At 44.5% G+C, this 20,111-nt stretch overlaps 1 protein-coding gene across 3 annotated transcripts in view; it reads left to right on the top strand.

Moving 5' to 3' along the window:
- Positions 1 to 20,111, top strand: part of PPP1R16A (protein phosphatase 1 regulatory subunit 16A) — a 41,690-nt gene that overhangs the window by 4,605 nt on the left and 16,974 nt on the right. For 2 of the 3 annotated variants that reach the window (XM_088148849.1, XM_088148847.1), the window contains exon 2: positions 5,843 to 7,340. In XM_088148849.1, coding sequence (XP_088004975.1) covers positions 7,091 to 7,340 — 250 coding nt within the window. In that variant the 5' untranslated portion in view covers positions 5,843 to 7,090. The remainder of the gene's footprint in view (positions 1 to 5,842; positions 7,341 to 20,111) is intronic. The other variant, XM_088148848.1, reaches the window with a different exon arrangement.

Raw genomic sequence — 20,111 nt, 5'->3', positions numbered from 1 at the left:
TAGCTGAAGGAGGAACTTGAAACCTAGGTCTTTGCTGCACCACTAGTTATTTCTGCTTGGTATTCAGCAGGGAGTGATTCAGCTCTCTGGTTGCCCCTGAGCTGCTGTGCAGAATGAACGCTCCTACCTTAGATGGTGCTTGTGTCTCCTGGAACCTGTGTTTTTGGCTGCAGGTGTCCTCATTCTAAATCTGCCAGCCCGGTAGGAGGGGCTTTGATCAGGTTAGCAAGCAAAGCAAGTGCCTTTTTGATAGCAGATGGCCTAACTGGGCTTAGATTTGCAGGAGGCAAATATGAGCTCTGTATGAGGCTGCTGGCTCTGTACATCCCGGTGTTATTATTTGACCAATTAAGATTTACTAGACAGCCAGGTTTAAGAGGCCTTTTAAAACATGCTCTCTCTGTTCTTAGGAAAGTTGCCAGTGTGTGAACTGATGCTCAGAGGAGGAAGGTCTGGCATGCTGTGTATCGTGCCACTGTTGGTCTTTTCTGAAGAAGAGAGGTAGTGTGGGGGCAAATCAGTCTATATTTTTGATACAAAAGAGACCATAGACATTGACTTGAAAAATACTCTCTTTGAATGGGGAATGGGGGTTGCTGACACTTCAGAAGACAGGCTCAAGATTCAAAAGGATCTTGATAGACTTGAACATTGGACTCCAGCTAAGTAAACACTGTTCAGTGGTGAGAAATGTAAGGGACTGCACTTAGATAGGAAAAACACGACGTACAGGTACAAGATAGGTAGTACTTAGCAGTAGTACAGGTAGTCCTCACTTAATGACAGTAATTGGGACCAGAATTTCCATCGCTAAGCGATGTTGTGAAGTGTGACATCATGTGACCATGCTGCTTAGCAGCGGAAATTCCAGCACTTTCAGTTGCCATTGTTAAGCAAATCATGGATTGTTAAGTGAGGATGTCACATGATCACTATTTGCGACTTCCTGCCAGCTTCCCCATTGCTTGTAGGAAGCCAGCAAAGAAAGTCACAAATGGTGATCACATGACATCCTTGGTTAACAATCTGTGATTTGCTTAACAATAGCAACTGAAAGTGCAGGGACACTGCAACCAACGTAACTATGAGGACCAGTTGTAACTACCACTCGTTCAGCACCGTCATAAGTTTGAATGGTTGCTGAATGAGTGGTTGTTAAGCGAGGACCACCTGTACTTGTGGGAAGGATATCCTGGTAAACTGCAGATTAAAGAGCCAATACAATTTGCAAGAGGTCTAATGTTGAGATCATGGGAAGTGATAGTTGTGATCCATGTTATACTGTGTCCAGTTCTGATCACCACAATACAAGAAGGATGCTGAGGAACTGAGGTGAGTGCAGAGAAGAGCAACAAAGATGGTGAGGATTTGGAGGCTAAATACTATGAAGAATGGTGAAAAGAACTGGGTGTGTTTAGAAGAGAAGGCCAAGGGGGAACATGATAACATGTCATGGGGAAGGGCTGTCCCAGGGAAGAAGGTGTGGATTTATTCTCCATTGTGCCCAAGGATAGGACAAGGACCAGTGGATGGAAGCTTTACAGAAAGTGATCCAAACAGAGTAGGGAGGAAGTTCCTGATTGTGAGAGCTATGAAGCAATGGGACTGTGTGCCTCCTGGAGTCATGGGGGCTCCATCACTGGAGAATTTCAAACCAAGATTTGTCTGGGATGGTCTAAGGATTCCTGCCCTGGATGGGGAGTTGAACTAAAAGACCTCCAAGCAACCCTAAATTTCTATGAATCAGTGAAAGGTTGAGGAACTGGGTGGTGTGAGCTCAGCTGTCTGCAGGACTGGGCTAGGGGGCAAATGGCGACATGTTTGCATCATGAGGCAAATGATGTGACTTGTGTACTTGTGTCAGACACTGAGATGTGACTGTTGAGTCCTCTGCATGATTCTATGGTGCAATTTTGACTGCATAGCAGTTTGTTCAGGATATTGCTGTGTGTGAGTTTCTATATGGAGTCTTGTCCCGGGGGGACTAGGCATGGCCAGATCTCTTATCCTCAGCAGTCTCCTGCTGTATCCAGGAGGTCTTTTGTGGGCCACCCCCTGCATAGAATTGAGTGCATGCAAGTGCAATAAACACTTGCTTCTGTTTGCATGGCGGCAAGCGCTTGCTAGATTGCTCCTGTTCTTGCCAAATTCTTTACATTCCTTATTCCAGGAAGAGTCAGGGAGTTTGTGCATATTTCACCTCAAGCAGGTTGCATGGGTGCCCCAGCATGGAGTGGAGTAGGAATGCTGTAGGATAGAAAGCCATTGCCTGACTGGTTGGACTGGAGAGAAGGGGTAAAACTGGCCTTTCTGATGTTGCTGATGCATGTTTTGTAATCAGAAGGGTGCCTGTGCATTGATCAGTTGGCTTTAGAACCAAGCCAAGGGCCATTGGAAGCGCAGAGGAACAGCAAAGCTAGTGCAGACTTAAGACTGGTTCAGAGGTGTTGTATTTGAACATCACCAATTGGATGATTGACCTCTGGCCATGGGAAATCCTATTGCAAATAAAGTTCAGCGAATTTGGCTCAGTGTTGTGCTGTTTTTTAAAGAAGTAAATCTGCTTGAGAGCTTCCTTGTTTGCAGGCTGTTTCGTCTTCTTTGAGGGGAGACCGGACTGCAGTGCCGGCAATCCTGGGGGTCACCTGCAGTGACAGCGAAGCAGAGTGTGATCTGGGGCATCCTTCCGATGGCTTTGTGTATACAATGAACGCAACTTTGGTTGTAACGCAGTGATATGTGAAACTGGACTGAATGTAGAATGTAGAACATTAGAAATTAGACCTCTCGATTTAACTTAACCATATCTGCCCTATTGTTTCTGGGAGCTCTCAATATTGGGAAGATAGTGTCAGAAACATGCCCCATTGTCTTACCTTAATTTAGGTAGTTGGTATTGCTCATACTCATTGTTGTGTGTGTTGTGTTTAAGGAAATTATCCACCAGCGTCAGTTGTTTTCTTTTGCAGCAAAACTCAGTTTTGTAACCTGCATAGATTGGGTGAATGTCTTTTACTTGCAGCTAAAAATTATTTATTTGTTTTTATTAGTCACGAAAAGCCCAAGGAGCTATGCAGGGTGCTGATCTCACCCCTCTCTTCTTCCTTATGTGACTAGAAATCCTGTGTTGCCTTTCCCTCTTTTCCCATGTGGAAGATTTTATCATGAACTTTCCCAAATGTTTTCAAGTAAGCTGATTATCTAGCAACCAAGTAAAATAATATTTTTTTAATTGGAGGAATGCTGGGATTGCTCAGTGGTTAGGGTTGATCAGGTTTCATTGTTATAGCTTTTTTTTTTTTTTAATTGCCGGCTAAGCTGTAAGCTGTTTTGGCTGTAAGGAATCGTAGTTCTATTGTGGTTGGACTAAGTCATCTCCATTATAAAAGCTGTTTAGTGTGGGATCAGTATGATAATCATCAGCTAGTTGTTGTTAATGTAGAAACAAATTGGATCTTCTATCTCCTCCTGAGCCATTTCCCCCAAAGTGAGTTTGGCCAGATGTAAATGATTATTTGGTGAGGTCGTAGGTGTGTAGATTTATGTTGGCTAGGAGTAGTGTGTTGCATTCCTCCCTCTTCCAAGAGGTGGGGTGGAGTGAAAAATTAGGGTATATCTCCAGTTTTGGTAACTGAAAGCAATATTTAGTTATCTATATTTATTTAAAATGTATGTAGGCCATCTTTAACAGGAAAACCCCATCCAAGGGTTTTTTCAATAATATCCAGTGCTTTAGAAACATTCATAAAGTTGGGCCTACCCATGTCTGCATTCTTTTTCCTAATAAGTCTGTACTCTGTAATTGAGGTCAACATTCAACTCCGAAATGCTTTAGCAGAACTTGTGGTTGTTGCAAAGTCCTCTTTTCAGAACATGCAATATGAAGGCAAGCAATTTACCTTCCAAACCTCTTTAGTGGGGGTGAAATTATTTTGTGCTAGGGCTGTATTTTCCCCAGTTTTTAAAGCCGTTTCTCTAGGTATCCATGGTGAAGATAGCCTCAAGTTTCTAAGAGTCTTGCTGGTGTATGCATTTCGGGTCAGAAGCGTGCTGCTGGCAGTAAATCAGTATGCAAGAATGTACAGCAGCCTGGGATCCAAGAGATGCTTTGGATTAAAAGCGTCCTTTTTGGAGGAGTCACTTTAGTTCTGGAGGAAAGTTCAGGGAAGGAACCTGAATTCTGAGGGAGTTTGACCAGCATGAATGTTCAGGTGTCCTGACATTCTTCTGATTTGGCCCAGAAGAGTTTTGGTTTAGATCAAACAGATCCTGCAACAGTTGAACCACTTCCCCAACCTTTCAGGCTGATCGGCTAGTTCTGTTTCTGTAATAGCCAGCGCACGTTAAGAACCTGCGGCTAAATCATAATAGAGGTCTACCTCACTCCAGTCTTCACTTGATCAGATGTCCCACGAACAGGACATGAGCAAAATGGCACTTGTATTCCTGATCAAGTGGTGCTGAGAAGCATGTGGACTTCTCCCTTGGACAGTGGAAGTAATGTGAATCCATCAAGACCACGGAAGGATTTTCATCCGTGAATTGTTTAATTTCACTTTTAAAGCACTTTTTAGATGCTGCCATCCCTACATCTTGGTCATCTCATTGCTCATCCCTAACTCCAGATTTTTTATTAGCAGTCTTGAGAGGTGGCTAAAAAGTATATTTTGCTGTTGTAAGTTGGTGATGGTACACCGGCAGTGGAAGTGACTTGGTTGCAAGCATTGCCATCCCAGAGTCACCTTGTGTAAGATGGGCAGCTATATAAATATGATTGATAAATAAATAAACAAATAAATCCCAGAAAGTATTCACTTGGATTCAGCCTTAGTTTTTGGCTTGTGACCCAAGAGCTGTGGTTGCTTGTTCATGAGGATCATTTAGTGAACAAAAACTGCAAAATGCTTCGCCCTTTAGAAGTGCTGGGAGAATCGCTATTAGCGTAAATAATTCCTATTCCAGAGGGATGGCTTTGCTCAAGTGCTTACTGCTGCTGCAGACTGAGTCTTGCAGCGCTTCGTTTGTTCTACTCACCTTGTTCTGTAAGAGAACTAGATCCAACGTTCACAGCATTTCAGAGATAGGGTTATTACCATAAAGAATGGACTGGACTTTGGAAGCATTTGTAGTTAAGCACTATGCAAGTTGCAAATTGCAAAGTGCCAGACCAGTAGTCTTTTTTTCTTTTCTTTTCTTTTCTTTTTTGTTCTCCACAATTTCTCTAGGCCAATCTGCTGTAGATACCTGGGGCCCTCAGGCACTTAAGTCATTTACAGTTTCCCACACAAGCTGTTAATCTGTCTCTTGGTCCACACCAATGCTATTTGTCTCCAAGGCAGTGTTTCCCAAGTCAGTGCCTCCCAGGTAGGTTAGTCAGGAAGGATGGAGATGATGGGAAATGTAGCCCATTTGAAGGACCTCTAGTTGGAGAAGGCTGCTATAAAGGGAAGGGGTCCCTGTCTGAACTGGAGGTGATGGGTGCTGAAGATAGCCCCCTCTCCTACCTTTTGTAACTTTATCTGCATAATGCCCAACTGATGGTTGTGCAGGCTTCTTGATATTTTATTTGTGTGTATGTGTGAATTATGAGGAATAAAGATGAGTCTGTAAGATTGTTGAGTGCGGAAGGCTTTTTTGGATCGAGGAGAGAGAAGAAGAGCGAAAAATCCTTTGAGTTGCCTGAGCTCCAAGTAATTTGCTTAAACTTTGACTATAGGTTAATCCTGGATTAAGGCAGGGCAAGACCAGTGTTTTGTCAGGCAAAAAGGGGGTTTAGGCTTTTTGCTGGGTTCGTAGCAGTCTCTGAGCGCTGCTGATTGGCTTCCTTCCTTTTCTGCTGCAGGACTCTCCAGCAGAAAGCTCATCCTGGTGCCCAAGTAGCACCGTGAAGGGAGGAGTCTCGAGCCAGCACGACTTACTCCAGTGACCCGCCCTGTCAACCAGTTTGTTCTGCTGTGCTCCTGAGCAGCTGGAGTGAGACAGTGCGCTCGAAAGCAGTCTGGTAAAGGCTTCTGGATGGCTCTGAGGAAGGTTGCTGGAAGTCGCTGGAGGTGAAGCAGAAGGGGCCAACGCTCCACTCCATGCTTGGTGATAAGAAGGACGGGAGCAGAGAAGCCTGAGGTCCCGGGGAAACAAGTCCTTCAAGGACTTTGTGCTGAAACAGCTGCAAGATCAGGACTGTCTGGAACGAAGCAAGGCTGCTGGGGAGTCGACACTTAAATGTATGGTCAGGTTTGTACTATGCTCGGAAGAAGATGCAGTCGTGGGCAGTTCTCCCAGATCCTGCTGTGGGCTCCTTATCTGGCAGGAGGGCTGTTGAACACTGTTAGGAGTGGGATGGCAAGTCAAGGAGATCTGCTCATGTTGGCCTCCAGGCACTGAGGTCATAGCTTATAAAACAAAGGAGACGGCAGGCAGAGTGTTATAAAGAGACTGAGATTGCAGTCGGAATCGTAGTAACTTCCTTTTACAGGGGCACCTGGAAACTCAGCTCCTGCTCCTGCTTCATTCGGATCGGGAGGCTGATTAAAGCAGGCTGAGACCCAGACTGAATTTGCTGGGCTGAGGATTAAAGCTGATACCAAAGAATGAAGGATTTATGCCTCGTTTTTCTCAGTTGGAAGTTGCCTTTTGGGGGTCTTCTGAGTTCCCTATGCTATGGAGGAAAAGGGCTAGCAGCAGGCCTCCCTACATCAGCTTGAGCCTCTGCCACCACCATAGGTAGGCAGCTGAAATACCTCCTGAGCATCCTAGTGATCCTTTAGGGGTGGTCCACAAATCCCTCTTTTTGTGGGTGCCTGTGTTCACAGGTTCTGCTTGGATGAAGAAGGGCGGAAAGGTGCAGCTTTCATTGTTAGTTGATGTGGAGAGGCCGTCTCAAGTGATTAAAAGCCAGCTTTCTTTTCAATTCGTGAAGATGCACCTTCATCAGAACGGTTGTTGCCATCTTCTTGCCAAGCTCCTCTGAAGAGGTGCTGGTGGTGCTCAAGGGGGCTTTTAAGCCACTACCCCCTCCCCCAGCCTCTCCAGTCCATCAGTTCCAAATGCTTTTGACTGTGAAACGCAGGTGAGGAGCTGTTGCTGGCCAGATATGGCAGAACACCTGGAGCTGCTGGCTGAGATGTCTGCAGTTGCCCGTATGGGTACCCAGGAGCGACTCAAGCATGCCCAGAAGCGCCGCACACAGCAGCTGAAGAAATGGGCGCAGTTTGAGAAAGAAGTGCAGGGTAAGAAGGCTAAAGTGGAGAAGAAAAGAAAGAGGGCCGCCAAGGAGAAGCGAGTGGTCTTTCCTGAAAACATCCTGCTTTTGGAGGCTGCAGGCCGCAATGATGTGTCAGAAGGTAGGTGGGGAAAACCGATCTTTGGGGGCTGAAGCAACGTTGTTCAGAGGGGTATCCCCAGATTTGTACACCAAGCACTCTCGTGGTCAGATAAAGGCACCTGGGATAGGCAAGCCTTTTGGCCTGGGGGATGCATGTGGAATGTGCATCAGGGCATGATGTGCACCCTCGCCAAAAGGTGCCCCCGTATCCTTCTAGACCAAGCGGATGCTTCCTACTGTCGCTGGTATGTTTCCCCCCCCTGTTGAGTGAGCAGGGGTTGGACCATCCATCATTTTCAGTTTCTGAGAATGCCTAAGGGTCCTGCCTGGGAGCAGAGGTGTTCTTGGAACTATCAGTTGATGCTAGATGAAGGTGCTTTGCTTTGTAGCAGGCCAGCTTCCCAATTATGTATTTATTTTTCATAAAAATAATCTTTAAAAAATTAAACTCAGGATGTATTCCCAGGGCTGCCATTTGCTAGCTCTGCCCTAAATACTGACAGGCAAAGTAGAAAAGGCAGTGTTGCTTTATTTCTGTTCTGCTTTTCTTCCTTTTTCTAATTTCAGTTTATATCTTGCTTTTCTGAGTGTAGAGTTATCAGGTGGCTAAATGATCTAATATGAAAGGAAAATAATTAAAAATGAATAAACAATCAATATTATTAATATTGCAACCTAGAAAGCTTCTTGTGATTTTAACTGGACCCTGCTGGCTGTATAGAAATGCCTGTATAAAACGTAACTGTGCTCGAACAGCTGGGCTCATGTATCATGCTAAGTCAAGCCATGGTTTGCTTAACTGTAGTTTATTGAATAAGCCATCATTATCTAGATTCATACAACATGCTGAGCCGAAACCAGACAAACCAAATCAAGGTTAGACAGTATTTGAACCTATTCAGTCTCCTGCAGAGCCATGTTATTCTAAAGTCTAGATCAGGGGTCAGCAACCTTCTTCTGCATAGGGGCCAGAGGCCATGTTGCTGCTGCCATTTCTTCCTCCTTGCTCTTGCTCTCACCAGTGCTGGGTGAGGGACTTGTTGCTCTGCTCGGCCTGAGGCAGCTGGTGAAGCCATCACCCAAATGGTTGCCCAAGGAGTGGCAGATATAGTGTTTGGGGACCGCAGTTTGGATGATTTCAGGTGGCAGGCCACATCTAGCCCGTGAGCTGTGGGTTGCCCTGGTCTAGATAATTCTGAGATGGGGCTGCAATGATGCACGTATGACATCATTAGAGTGTGCTCACTGGCACCCCTCCCCAACAAATCAGTCCATTTAAAAATAGTTAAATAAGAAGAAGGCAGTAGAAAACCACTTCCATATTATTGCCAAGAAAGCTGTGTGGGTCTGCCCAAGTCACTAGAAAGTGAGCTTGACTTGAGGGAGGCTTTGCCTTTTTTATACTTTTTGTAAGATTACAGCTAGGTAAGGCAAATGGAACCCTTTGAAGGAGGAATCATATTTCTAAACCTCCAGAGGGACATGACAGCTGCCTGTCTGCCTGTGTGGCAGCTTCCTCGGGCCCGTCTGAGTGGCCTTTCTTTTCCCCTTTGGTTGATGGAAATCCTTGAGTCCACATTTTCTCATCCCCTCTGTAGGTGCCTTGCCTCTGTTATACTTCTTTCCTTTGGAAACGAGAGCGAGCAGCTCGCTGAATCCCATCTCTTTGGGAAGGGGTTGCCTGTGATGCGTGACAGGAAAGGTGATGGTGGTTGGAGGTGGGCCATTTCAGAATGCGCAAACCTTTGAGTTGAACAGAGCACAATTTGGAGCACAGTTCTATGCATGTCTGCTAAGTTCAGAGGAACTTACTTTGCTAGAGAATGCACTCATGGAGTTTACATTCCAGTAAATAGTCATGCACAGTACAAGGTCTGGGTGCTGTCTGACAAGATTCTTGCAGCTGCTCCTTCTCTAGTCCAAGTTGGTCTCCTCCTTCCCATGATGTTCTTGCAAGCAAACAGCTGATACAGCCTCCTGGTAGCTCTTGTTCTGTTCTGTTCTGTTCATGTGTACCACAGTTTCAGCATGAGGCAGACCTTGAGCCCTTCAAGCATTTACAAATATCTACTGTAATTTTTGTCAAAGGAAGTGTGCTTACAGCCATGGGATTTCATGCAGACCGCACTGTTTTGGGATTAATTAAAAATGGAAACTTCTTAAGGTCCACGCAGAATGAAAATGGATTATTCTGTCCTGATGAAAACTCACCTGGAAGGCTTGTGCCTGTCTTTTATACAGTTAGGTTCTACTAGCTGGAGCCTTCTACCATCCCTAGTTGCTGCTTTAGGTGGCAGCTTTTTATCCAAACGAGAGTGGTCATTATAGTTGAAGGAAAACAGCCTGACCATTGGCTGAACCTTTGGCTAAAATGGGGACAAGAATAAGGCAGTTCCTGAGTTGCGTGGTTGCTTCCCTTATTGACTGGGATAATCCCCACCCCCCTTCAAAGCACACCTACTTCACCTGCTGCCTTTTCCCTGGTGGCTGAGGGACTGCAGCTGGGAGCTAGAACTTCTGGTGGGCAACTGCTCTTCATCCACCTTCCTCCTCTTCGGCCTGAGGTCTTGGTCGTCTTCTGTCTGTAGGACTCCTCCCTTGGTGTCCTCTGAGGGAGATTAAAACAAACATGACCGACAGCCTGGCAGAAAGAGGATTGAGCAGAGACATAATTACAGTTTACTCATATTTTAGAGACTTCCCCAAGGAAGCAAGGGAATAATTTCTTTGTGAGTACAAACAAGAAGCCTTTTGTTTTATGTATCTCAGAAAATTAGGGCAGGCACATGTAAATCGAGATGGACAGCCTTTTCACAGCCATGAGTTGCAATTTTTAATTTTTTTCCAGTGACATTGGGACATTGGACCAGGTGGGTTCTCCCATTGGGGTCAGAATTTTCTGTCTGATCTTTTCATTTTTTAAAATAAATGTGAATAGATGCATTGAACTTATTATTATCCATCAAAAATTGACAATAATTGAAAATAGTGAGTGTGGTATTTTCAGGAGCTGCGAAGGCATATGCAAAAAACACCTGGGAGTTGTTTTTGGACCCCCTCTGGTTTTCCTTCCCAATTATCCTGTGTATGAAAAGATAGCCAAGAGAAAAACTTTCACTGTTTTTACAAATACACTTCACTGTGGGCAATTTCTGGACTGCAGTGTTCTTTCAGTTTTGCAGCAAATTGCCTTGTCCAAGATTTGATCTCTAATCCATCTGGACTCATTAGCTTTGTTAAAGAGTAAATAATCTATTGTTTGGAAACCAGTGTTACATAATTGAAAGAAATATATTTCTAACGTATTTTTCTACAAATATCCTGAGGCTGGGGACAATTACATAGTAAAGGAAAACTTCTACCTGATCTAACCTGCCGCAAGGCAGAAAAGTATGCTGTCTAGTAACTAGCTGAATCTACCTTCCAGAACTGCAGAAAAAATGAGCTGGCATTGGGCAGCAGACAAAATTTCATGTCAAAATATCCTCTGTGCCTGACTTATATTTTACTAGATTATACTAAAGGGACTGCTTTCATAACTTTGAATGGCATTAAGCACTTTTGCATACATCCTAACAATTTCACCATTAAACCTGAGTCTTTCAGAGGGCATATATAGGTCTGGGTCTGAAGAAGACGCGCTGTTGTAGCAGTTCATCTGTGGACACGGAGGTGGCTCTGCAGTCCCAGTCTGGAAGCGCGGAGTCTAGCACAAGGGGGGCACTGGAAGCCCCTTGTTGTAGTGGGTGTTATTCTGGGATGCTGCTCATGGTTTTCTGTCAGTTTTTGGCAGCACCTGTCTTCAAAGCCGGGGGAGGCTTCCTAGCACAGGGCTCGCCAGCGGGTTCTGTCAGCAGCCGCAGCTTCTAGTTCCTTGGCTGGATGGCACAGTGGCGTAGGGTTTCTTTCACAGTGTCTTTGTAGCGCTTACGTGGTCGACCTCAAGGTCTCTCCCCAGACTCCAGTACGCTATAGAACAACTGGCGAGGCATACGGTGGTCATCCATTCTGATGACGTGTCCCACCCGCTGCATCCGGGCTCTGATAATCAGGGACTCAGTGCTGGCGGACTCCGCGTGATCCAAGGCCCCCAGGTTGGAGTCTTGCCAATGAATGCCAAGGTTGGACTGGAGAGTGCACACGTGAAATTTCTCGAGTTGTTTGATGTGCCTTTGGTATAGAGTCCAGGACTCACATCCATATAGGAGAGAAAGGATATGGATGTAGTGATGGTTGAGCACTCCAGTACTCAGCCGCCCCAGAGCCTGGCTGGCCTTGCTGATCCTGGAGTCAGTTTCTTTGCCTAAAGACCCATCGCTCGAGATGATGCTTCCCAAGTATTTGAAGCTGTTTACGTCTGTCAGCTGGGTGTCGTCAACAGTGATTTTTGGTTCCACAGGTTTGGTATTTGGCACGGGCTGGTAAAGTACTTCAGTCTTGTTCAGGCTGTTAGTCAGGTTGAAGAGCATAGCAGCGTCTGAGAATTTGTTCAGATCAACTGTAGGTCACTGTCTTTGTGCGCCAGGAACACACAGTCGTCAGCAAAGAGGGTTTCTTAAGTGACTGTATGGAGGCCCTTTGTCCAGCGTTGAAGCGGCAAAGGTCAAAGAGAGAGCCGTCCGATCGGTACATGACGAACGCTCCCTCCTTCAGACCCTGGATAGCATGTGACAACATGCAAGCAAAGAACAGATTGAACAGGACTGGGGCTAGCACACCACCTTGCTTCACTCCACTGGAAATGGCAAATGCAGCTGACATAGCACCATTGTGAAGAACCTGTCATTCCATCATGGAGAAGCTAAATCAACTTCATGAATTTCCTTGGGCATCCATAACATCTCAGGATGGTCCAGAGGGCCTCCCTGTTTACAGTGTCAAATGCCTTTGTCAGGTCAATGGAGACAGAGTGAAGAGGCTTGTTCTGCTCGATGCACTTTTCCTGGACTTGCCTCACGCCAAATATCATGTCTGCCGTACTCCGTTCTGGCCAAAAGCCATGCTGCACCCCTGGGAGTTTCCTTTCCGAGACAGTGACAAGTCTGTTCAGGAGAATGCGGGCAAAGATCTCGCCCACAGTGGACAGCAGTGAGATACCCCTGTAGTTTCTGCAGTCTGATTTGCTTCCCTTATTGTTGTAGAGAGCCATGATGAGGGCATCGTGGAAGTTGTCAGGCATCTCCTCTGTGGACCTTCCAAGATGCCTTGGAACATCTGTTAGGCATTTGGGTCTAGCGCTTTGTAGATCTCAGCAGGAATGCCATCCTGCCCTATTGCTTTATTTGAGTTCATCTGCGAGATTGCTTTCTTGAGCTCATCCGTAGAGGGAGGCAGGTCGAGGGCATCCAAGACTGGCAGCTGAGGAATCTGCTCTAAGCCATCAGGATCCATTGTGGATGGCCTCTCGAGTAGGTTGGAAAAGTGTTCAGCCCAGCAGTTTTTCAGGCCTTCCTGGTCTTTGATCAGGCTTGACCTTCAGATGACAGCAGGGGGGAGCATCTTGATTTAGAAGGACCATAAACTGACTTTATGGCACTGAAGATCCCTCTGGTGACATGCATGTCTGCATAGCATTCCACCTGCTCAGCCTTTCTCTGCCACCACTCGTCCTGCATTTCTCGCAGTTCTGCCTGTACTTTGGACTGCAGGTGTTTAAACTTGTCTCTTTTTTTTTGAGACAGATGGTGGATCGTTCTGTCAGTCTGCATAGGCCTTGTTCTTGGCCTGGAGGGCTGCAGAAATGGTCTTTCAGAGGGGAACTAGAAGAAATAAAAGCCATTTACTGGTGGAGACTGAAGAAACAGAAGTAAAAATAGTGTCTTCTGTAATGCTTGTGGTATTGGAAATAATCTAGCATATATTTACAGCAAGTTCAAACTTGGAGAAAATAAGAGGATTGAAGTAACAATTGGCCACACTTTAGCTCATGAAAAAGGAGATTTAGTAACTCAAATGAACCACTGCAACAGAAAGCTATTGTCCATAAGGAAGAGAATCAAATAAAGCAAGCTGTGTGGATGAGAGTGACAACCGGAAGCAGCGGATGCAGGAGATATTCTACATCCTTACAACTTTGAACAGAAGAAATACATTCTTCCTACTCAGCAGAAAACAGGAGGCTGCTCTCTGAAGTGCAGAGGACAAGCAACAATCTTCTATAACAACCCAAAGACCAGTGGTAACTGGTAACTCACTACCATGAGGAAGAGAAAAGACTCATGAACCATTGGTTGATGAAGCCTGCTGATTGCCAGGAACAGGGATTAGGGATGTGACACAGCACCTTCCAAGCCTTATCAAGTTAACTGACGGTTATTCCTTCCCGATAACCTATGTGGGCATAAATGATATGGAATAGTGACAATTGCATCACTGTGGACCTTGAAGATCTAGCTGAAGACCTTGGGATGCAGGGGAGAGTTCTCATCCAAGGAATTGGACTGGAAAAGGAAAACAAATACTTTAGGTGAATGAGTGGCATCAGAAATGCTGCCAGTGGAAGAAATGTGGTTTCTGGACCATGTGCTGGGTTACCTGGATGATAGATTGCTGGCCTGAGATGGATTACGCTTCACGAGAACTGGTCACATGTTTGGCCGAAGCCAGGGGAGTTTGATCAGGAGGACTTTAAACTTAATCCTCAGGGGAGGGGTTGGAGAGAAACCAGCTGAAGTAATCGCTTCTGCGAAAGGCTTGTGTGCTCTAGAAGGAAGTGGGAGCATTGCTTTAATAGGGTGTGTTAGAGCCCTTGCCCTGGCAAGCTTGCAGAAACATGCTGGCCTTGGCTGATTTTAAAAGCTAAGCTGGGACTGACTTGGTAAGTACTTGGATGGGAGGCCACCAGGAAGTGCAAAGGCTGTAGGCCAGATTCAGGAGTGAAAAAGGAAGACAGTATTGGGAGACTTCTTCTGTAATACTGCCAAGGAAGCTGCATGGATGCAGCTCCCAGAGGTCAAGCTGATCACCCACAATTGACAACAGGTTTTATAACAGTTCTGATTACAAATTGAATTAGAGGTAGCGCTATGAAGTGTAAACAAGGCAAGTGCAATTTTAGGCTGCATCAAGAAAGTGTAATTCTAAATTACAGGGAACAAGCATTCTGCTTTGTTCTATGCTGCTTAAGAAGTCTGTGGCCCCCTGAATACTGATGGACAGAAGCAGCGCCTAGAAGTAATCGTACAGCATGCTGGACTCAGTGCCTGCCGGGAATGATTGAATTGTAAGAGGTCAGTGGTTGGCTTTAGGTGGGCATGGTGTTCTCTCATGTTCTACATAGATGGAAGCAATGTGCTGGTTATTACCTATAAAGTCCTTCATGGCAGGCCTGGTTATTTGAGGGACCATCCATTTCCAGTAGTTTCTGCCTGCCCAGTAAGATCCGGCAGAGTGAGTGCAATTAAACAATGTCCTCAACTGGGACTTGAGAAGCACACCTTCTCTGTTGCCACGCCTGCTCTCTGGAATAGCATTGCCTCCAGAGATCCACGTGGCTCCCACCCTGATGGTGTTCTGGAGGTTGTTGTAAACTTGGCTTTGCTCCCAGGCCTGAGGGTAGGGTGGTGTTGAGCCCCAGTTGGTTTTTCTTTGGAGCGTTGTATTTGTTCTTCCAGATATTCAGGGGGTGTTTTTCATGATTTTTCTTTCTGTTTCTATTGTCTATAATATAAACCACCCAGAGTTACCTGGAGTTGAGTAGCCTCTAAATTTAATGAGATGATAGGTGATAGATAGATAGATAGATAGATAGATAGATAGATAGATAGATAGATAGATAGATAGATAGATAGATAGATAGATATCCATCACAATGTTCCATCTTGGGATAAGTGACATAATGCAAAGTACGGAAAAAGAGTAAGGCGTCCTAAACGAAAGAAAGTAAGGGGAAATAAAAGAAAATGAAATATAGCTACAGTTTACAGCAACACCATTCATGCTGCCTCTCCATATCTTTCTGTCCTGGCAAGTTGTTTTTGCTTCCCCTGTGTCCATCCACCACTTTTTACACTGCCTTTTCTTTGCACCTTCACCTCTCTCTTTTTGATGATTCCATCCAACTATGGGTTTCTCGTGTCTTCTCCTTCCTTTCAATCCACTCACTTTTCCTTCATATATTTGTTTTTTAATTTGATCCTCATTCATTCTCAATAAGACCAGCTCAGTGTTCTTTTATCCTGGTTACTCCACCTTTGTGCTGGGCCCATTCATTCTTGATCCTACCTCTTCTTGTTTGATCATATACTCCTTAAGTATCCATCCAATTGTGTTCAACTTATTTTTAGGTTTCTGATGTATCCAGCTCTTACTTACCTCTAGCAAAATGAGTGGAAGTGTTCCTTATACCCACCCATTTTTTGGACAGACAATCAGTCTTCACAACAAACTACATACGTATGTTACCTTTCGATTAGTTAATTTGCACCTTAACATTTCTCCATCAAATTCCCATCTTTAGATAAACATTTTAGCAAGATACACAAATTCATGTATTTGCTCTAATTTTCACCATTTATGCTTTGCAGTTGATCATTCCATTTCCTTGTCCATTAAAACTAATGTCTTCTGTACATGAATTTTTAGAACAGTACTTCTCGTGTCATATAATCTATCACTGCATTCAGTAATCAATCTTCAAGCTCATATCCTTGCAAAATCACTTGGCCTGGGGTGGGGAGGGACTATCTCAAGCATGGAGATGGCTAGCCCCATAGAGGCCTGCTGTCTTCAGCCCCAAATTTTTCATCTTCTTGGACTCTCCTTTCCCTTTTTTAGAAATGTTTTTAAATTGATGTTTATGTATTTATATATATATTTATGGTTTTAATGTTCTGTGTGAGTCACCCAGAGTTCCCCCATTGGGGGGAGATGGGCGGGGGAGAAATTTAATAAATAAAATAAATAAATAATAAAATAAAAATGTTCCATCATTCAAGCCTATTCACTTTATCATATGTTTTCGTGCAGTGAACACGCATTAAAGTTCGCACATTCATACATTCCCAGCAAACCTGCCCAGCCTGAGATGCGCTGCACTTCCAAAGTCACTTTTGTTAGAATTCTGCCAACCACTTCTCCAAGTGTGCTTAGCAAATGTTCCCCTGTAGTTTCTTCATTTGGTCCTGCTATCTTTCCATTGCTGTATGGGAACATTAACAGCATTCTTCCGATCATCTGATGCAGATGCAATCTTCACATGCATGTCCAACAAGTTACACAGCCACTTCAGAAGCAAACCACAATCATACTTTAAGATTTCACTCATATTATCAATATTAGCAGCCTTATCCTTTTTCAATATCCTTACTGTGTTTATTATTTCATTTTCATTGTTTTACCTTGGATCCCAATATTTAAAGCATTCGTTTCAATTCTTCCCTTCAATGCATCACTAACATTCCCATACATATTTTTTCCAGCATTCTCTTACGTTGGTTTTATCCCAAATAATTTCATCACTTTTCTCTTCCTGCAGTCATCCTACTTTCACTTTTTTTTCTGTTCCTTTCTTCCATGTCTGTTTTTCTCAAGATCCACACTGCCAAAAAAGGGCTGACCCAGATTCAAAACTTCTGATCGTCCTTGTATCCATTTCTAAATCTCTCAGTCTTTCATCATGAACAATCAGATCTGTCATCATTTTAGATTTATATTCATTCCTTTGCTATGTGTATGCATGAATACACTTTAATATTTGAAACAAAGACCTTTTTCTATGCAGATTCTTGTCCGTCAGCATTCTCATTCATTCTTAGGTATTCAGATGGCCTAGTCATTTGTTCAGTGCTCTTGTCTCATTCAAATCTATCCAGTCGTGTTACTTAATAAAATAATTTCCCCCCCGATCCCATTCATTTAGAATGTTGCACAGTTTTCCCCATTTTTAAAAATGCTCTACCACCAACTTGTAGATTCCTACTTTCGTATATATCCAACCTAGATGACACAAATTTATCTCTTGGGACATGCATTTTATCCCTTTGATTCGTAATTAAGCCTACACCTTTACTTTCCCACATGTAGTCATCATCTGTCTGTATCAGCCAGCCCAGTATTTTTTTCCCTAGGAGAAGCTTTGGTTTGTACCCCACTTTCATAAGAGAAGAGGAATGGAAGCTGGGAGGTGCTGTTTCTCAATTATTGCTCTGGCCTTATGGAGGAGCCTCCCCTTGGAAGTAAGACTTGCACCATTCAGTGTTCCAGAATCTGCTTAGGATAGGGCTCTTCCACTGTCAGCCTTACCAGGTAGACCTGTCAAGAAACACAATCAGATCAGCTAATTCTACTTTATTGTAAAGCTACATTAACAGAATCTTGCAAGTCTGAAAGTACAGTTCTTCCGCCTTCACCTTTACAGCCTGAGAACTTAGGGAGGATCCCTTCTGAGCCTCTTGCTCCACCCACTATGCAGCTGACTGTTCACTAGGCAGCATCTCTTTGTCCCATCTCCCAAGGTCTTTCCCACATGCCATTATACCCACAGAGCATTTGGTAACTAGCTATCTGTCACTGTTAACCTGGATGGTGGCAGGGTAGGCTGAAGGGCATTGTGGGCTTCCTTGGGCAGTTGGTAGGTCACTGGGAGGACAGGCTGCTGGACAAGATGGTCCAGGGATGCAATCCAGTGGGGCATTGCTTATGCTCCTGTGTTCTTTAATTTCAATTTAACTGTTGTGTTCTATTTTTGCCTTGTATTTTGGTTGTGTTATTTTTTTTCTGTTATTATTATTATGGTTGGTTGCACAATCAACCAGATGTTTAGACTGGATTTGGCATTTATCATCATCGTCATTATCTTACAGGTTTTTTTTATTTTAATGATGTTTACCTGTGGACATATTAATTGGCTGTACATTTTATTGGATGACTGTAAGCTGCTGTGAATCTTTTTAATTCAGTGGTATACAAATAGAGTAAATACTGTAAATGTACTCCACAAGATCAACTTACTCTCATTCGGGTCTATTACATCCTTCCTCCTTCTGTTTCACAGACATGCAGCATATCTATTTTTATTTCATTTCATTTCATTTCATTTCATTTCATTTCATTTCATTTATTCATTCATTCATTCATTCATTCATTCATTCATTCATTCATTCATTCATTCATTCATTCATTCATATCCTTGACCGTTTATATTCTTATATTCCAAGTTGCAATCTTCCACAGGTGATGGTCATCACCAAATGGACCCACATATACTGATGTCCACCACCTGTCATGGGTTTGGTCAATTGAGATTTTCATGTACTGCCTTTAGTATAATGGAGAAGATGGAGACTAGGTGACCAGCCTTAGTCATACTTGTGCTGCGTGCAGCATTTCCTGCTAATGTGAAGGGCAGAGCAGAACCTTTTGGCCAGCAGATGGTTGTCCATATCGCTCTAAATAAAAGACATGTACAATGTAGCGGTGCACTTGGTCACATGTTTCCTCTTTCAGAAATGGAGATGAGCGTCTTATACACTCGCTCGGCTCACACAGCACGCTGGCTGGCCAAAATGGGGTTGAGTAGTCTGCAGATCAGCATATTGTCTTAGCAATTGGTGTGAATCTTGCCATCCTATCAAGCCATAATAAGGTTTCTTCTGTGAACAAAGTTATGTCTCGTTAGCCTGGTTTAGCATGTTGTGTGAACCCAACCATCATATAAAGTCTTTGGAATAGGAACTTAGCTTGCTATCCAAGATGTGAGCACAACGATTGCATTGTATCTAACTGTTGTTTTCCTGAGACTTAAACTTGCTCTTCAGAGGTTGCCCCACCTCCATCTCATGTGTTTCTCAGGTGCTGACCCCTCCCATGTTGAATGGCTGTTTCTTGGCTGTCTACCACAATCCTGCCCATGCCTTTTGCCAGGCTAACTAACAACCAAATGTGAAGCTTTAATGAAAAGGTGGCAATCTAAAAATAATTCTAAACAGCCAGATCCAATCTGTTCTGGCAGTAACTGCTGGTGAAAGAAGAGAGATGATAATGGTGTGTTGTGTTGGGGGTGGCTGCCAACTCCCTGTTCCAGAGCAGGCTTTTCTGCTTCGGCAGCCAGGCCACCTCCGTTTCAGTCGCTGCTGGACTTAAGGCAAGAACACCAGTGGTCCTTCATGGAGAATTTGGTAACCAAAGACCTCTTTCACCACCCCCTTTTCCCTGCCTTGATGCCTCTTTGATTAAAGAAAGTGGAAAGTCTTCTGGCGTTTTAAACTCTAAGAAAATCCTGTTTCTCTTTCTCTGCAACCATTTGCCCATTCCTCCTCTTGGCCACGGCACATGGGGCAGGTGGGGATGTCCTCTGTCCAAATGCTGTTGCCTGTTCTGAGGAATGGAGAATCATTTGGGGACGTTTCTCTGTATTTCTTTTCCAGGCACCACAGTGATCTCCAGAAACTGAACGTGTGTCAGCTCCAGGAAGAGAGGAGCACTGCAGGGTTAAGGGTGGGGGAGTTAAAAGCTGCTGGAAGCAGGGGCAACCCTGGCAGTTTGTAGCATGGGGAAGGATGTGGGATGGAAGGGGATGGTCCAGCTTGCCTGAGGCACAGCAGCAGCAAACTCTTCTGGCGTAGCTGCAGGAATCCCGGGGCACGTGAGCTCAGGGGAGGAGGCACTTGACCTTCCCTTCTGCATAGCTGGAAATCTTCCCTAGAGATCTGGGGCTAGAAGAGCTGCCCCAGCGACCCAGAGGCAGAAAGGGCACTCCGAGTGCTGAAGTAAGCCAGCGGTGAGTTTTAGTGCCGTGGCAGTTTGCCTTCTGCTCAAGGGTTTTGCCTTAGCTGAGGGTAATGGGGGCGGG

The sequence above is a fragment of the Python bivittatus genome, unplaced genomic scaffold (genome assembly GCF_059951505.1).
Source record: "Python bivittatus isolate LINGU-HERP-01145 unplaced genomic scaffold, Pbiv_v1 ctg000590_np1212, whole genome shotgun sequence".
Taxonomy (NCBI): domain Eukaryota; kingdom Metazoa; phylum Chordata; class Lepidosauria; order Squamata; family Pythonidae; genus Python; species Python bivittatus.
Note: the sequence above shows the minus strand (reverse complement) of the source record. Positions and strands in the feature narration are given on the sequence as shown.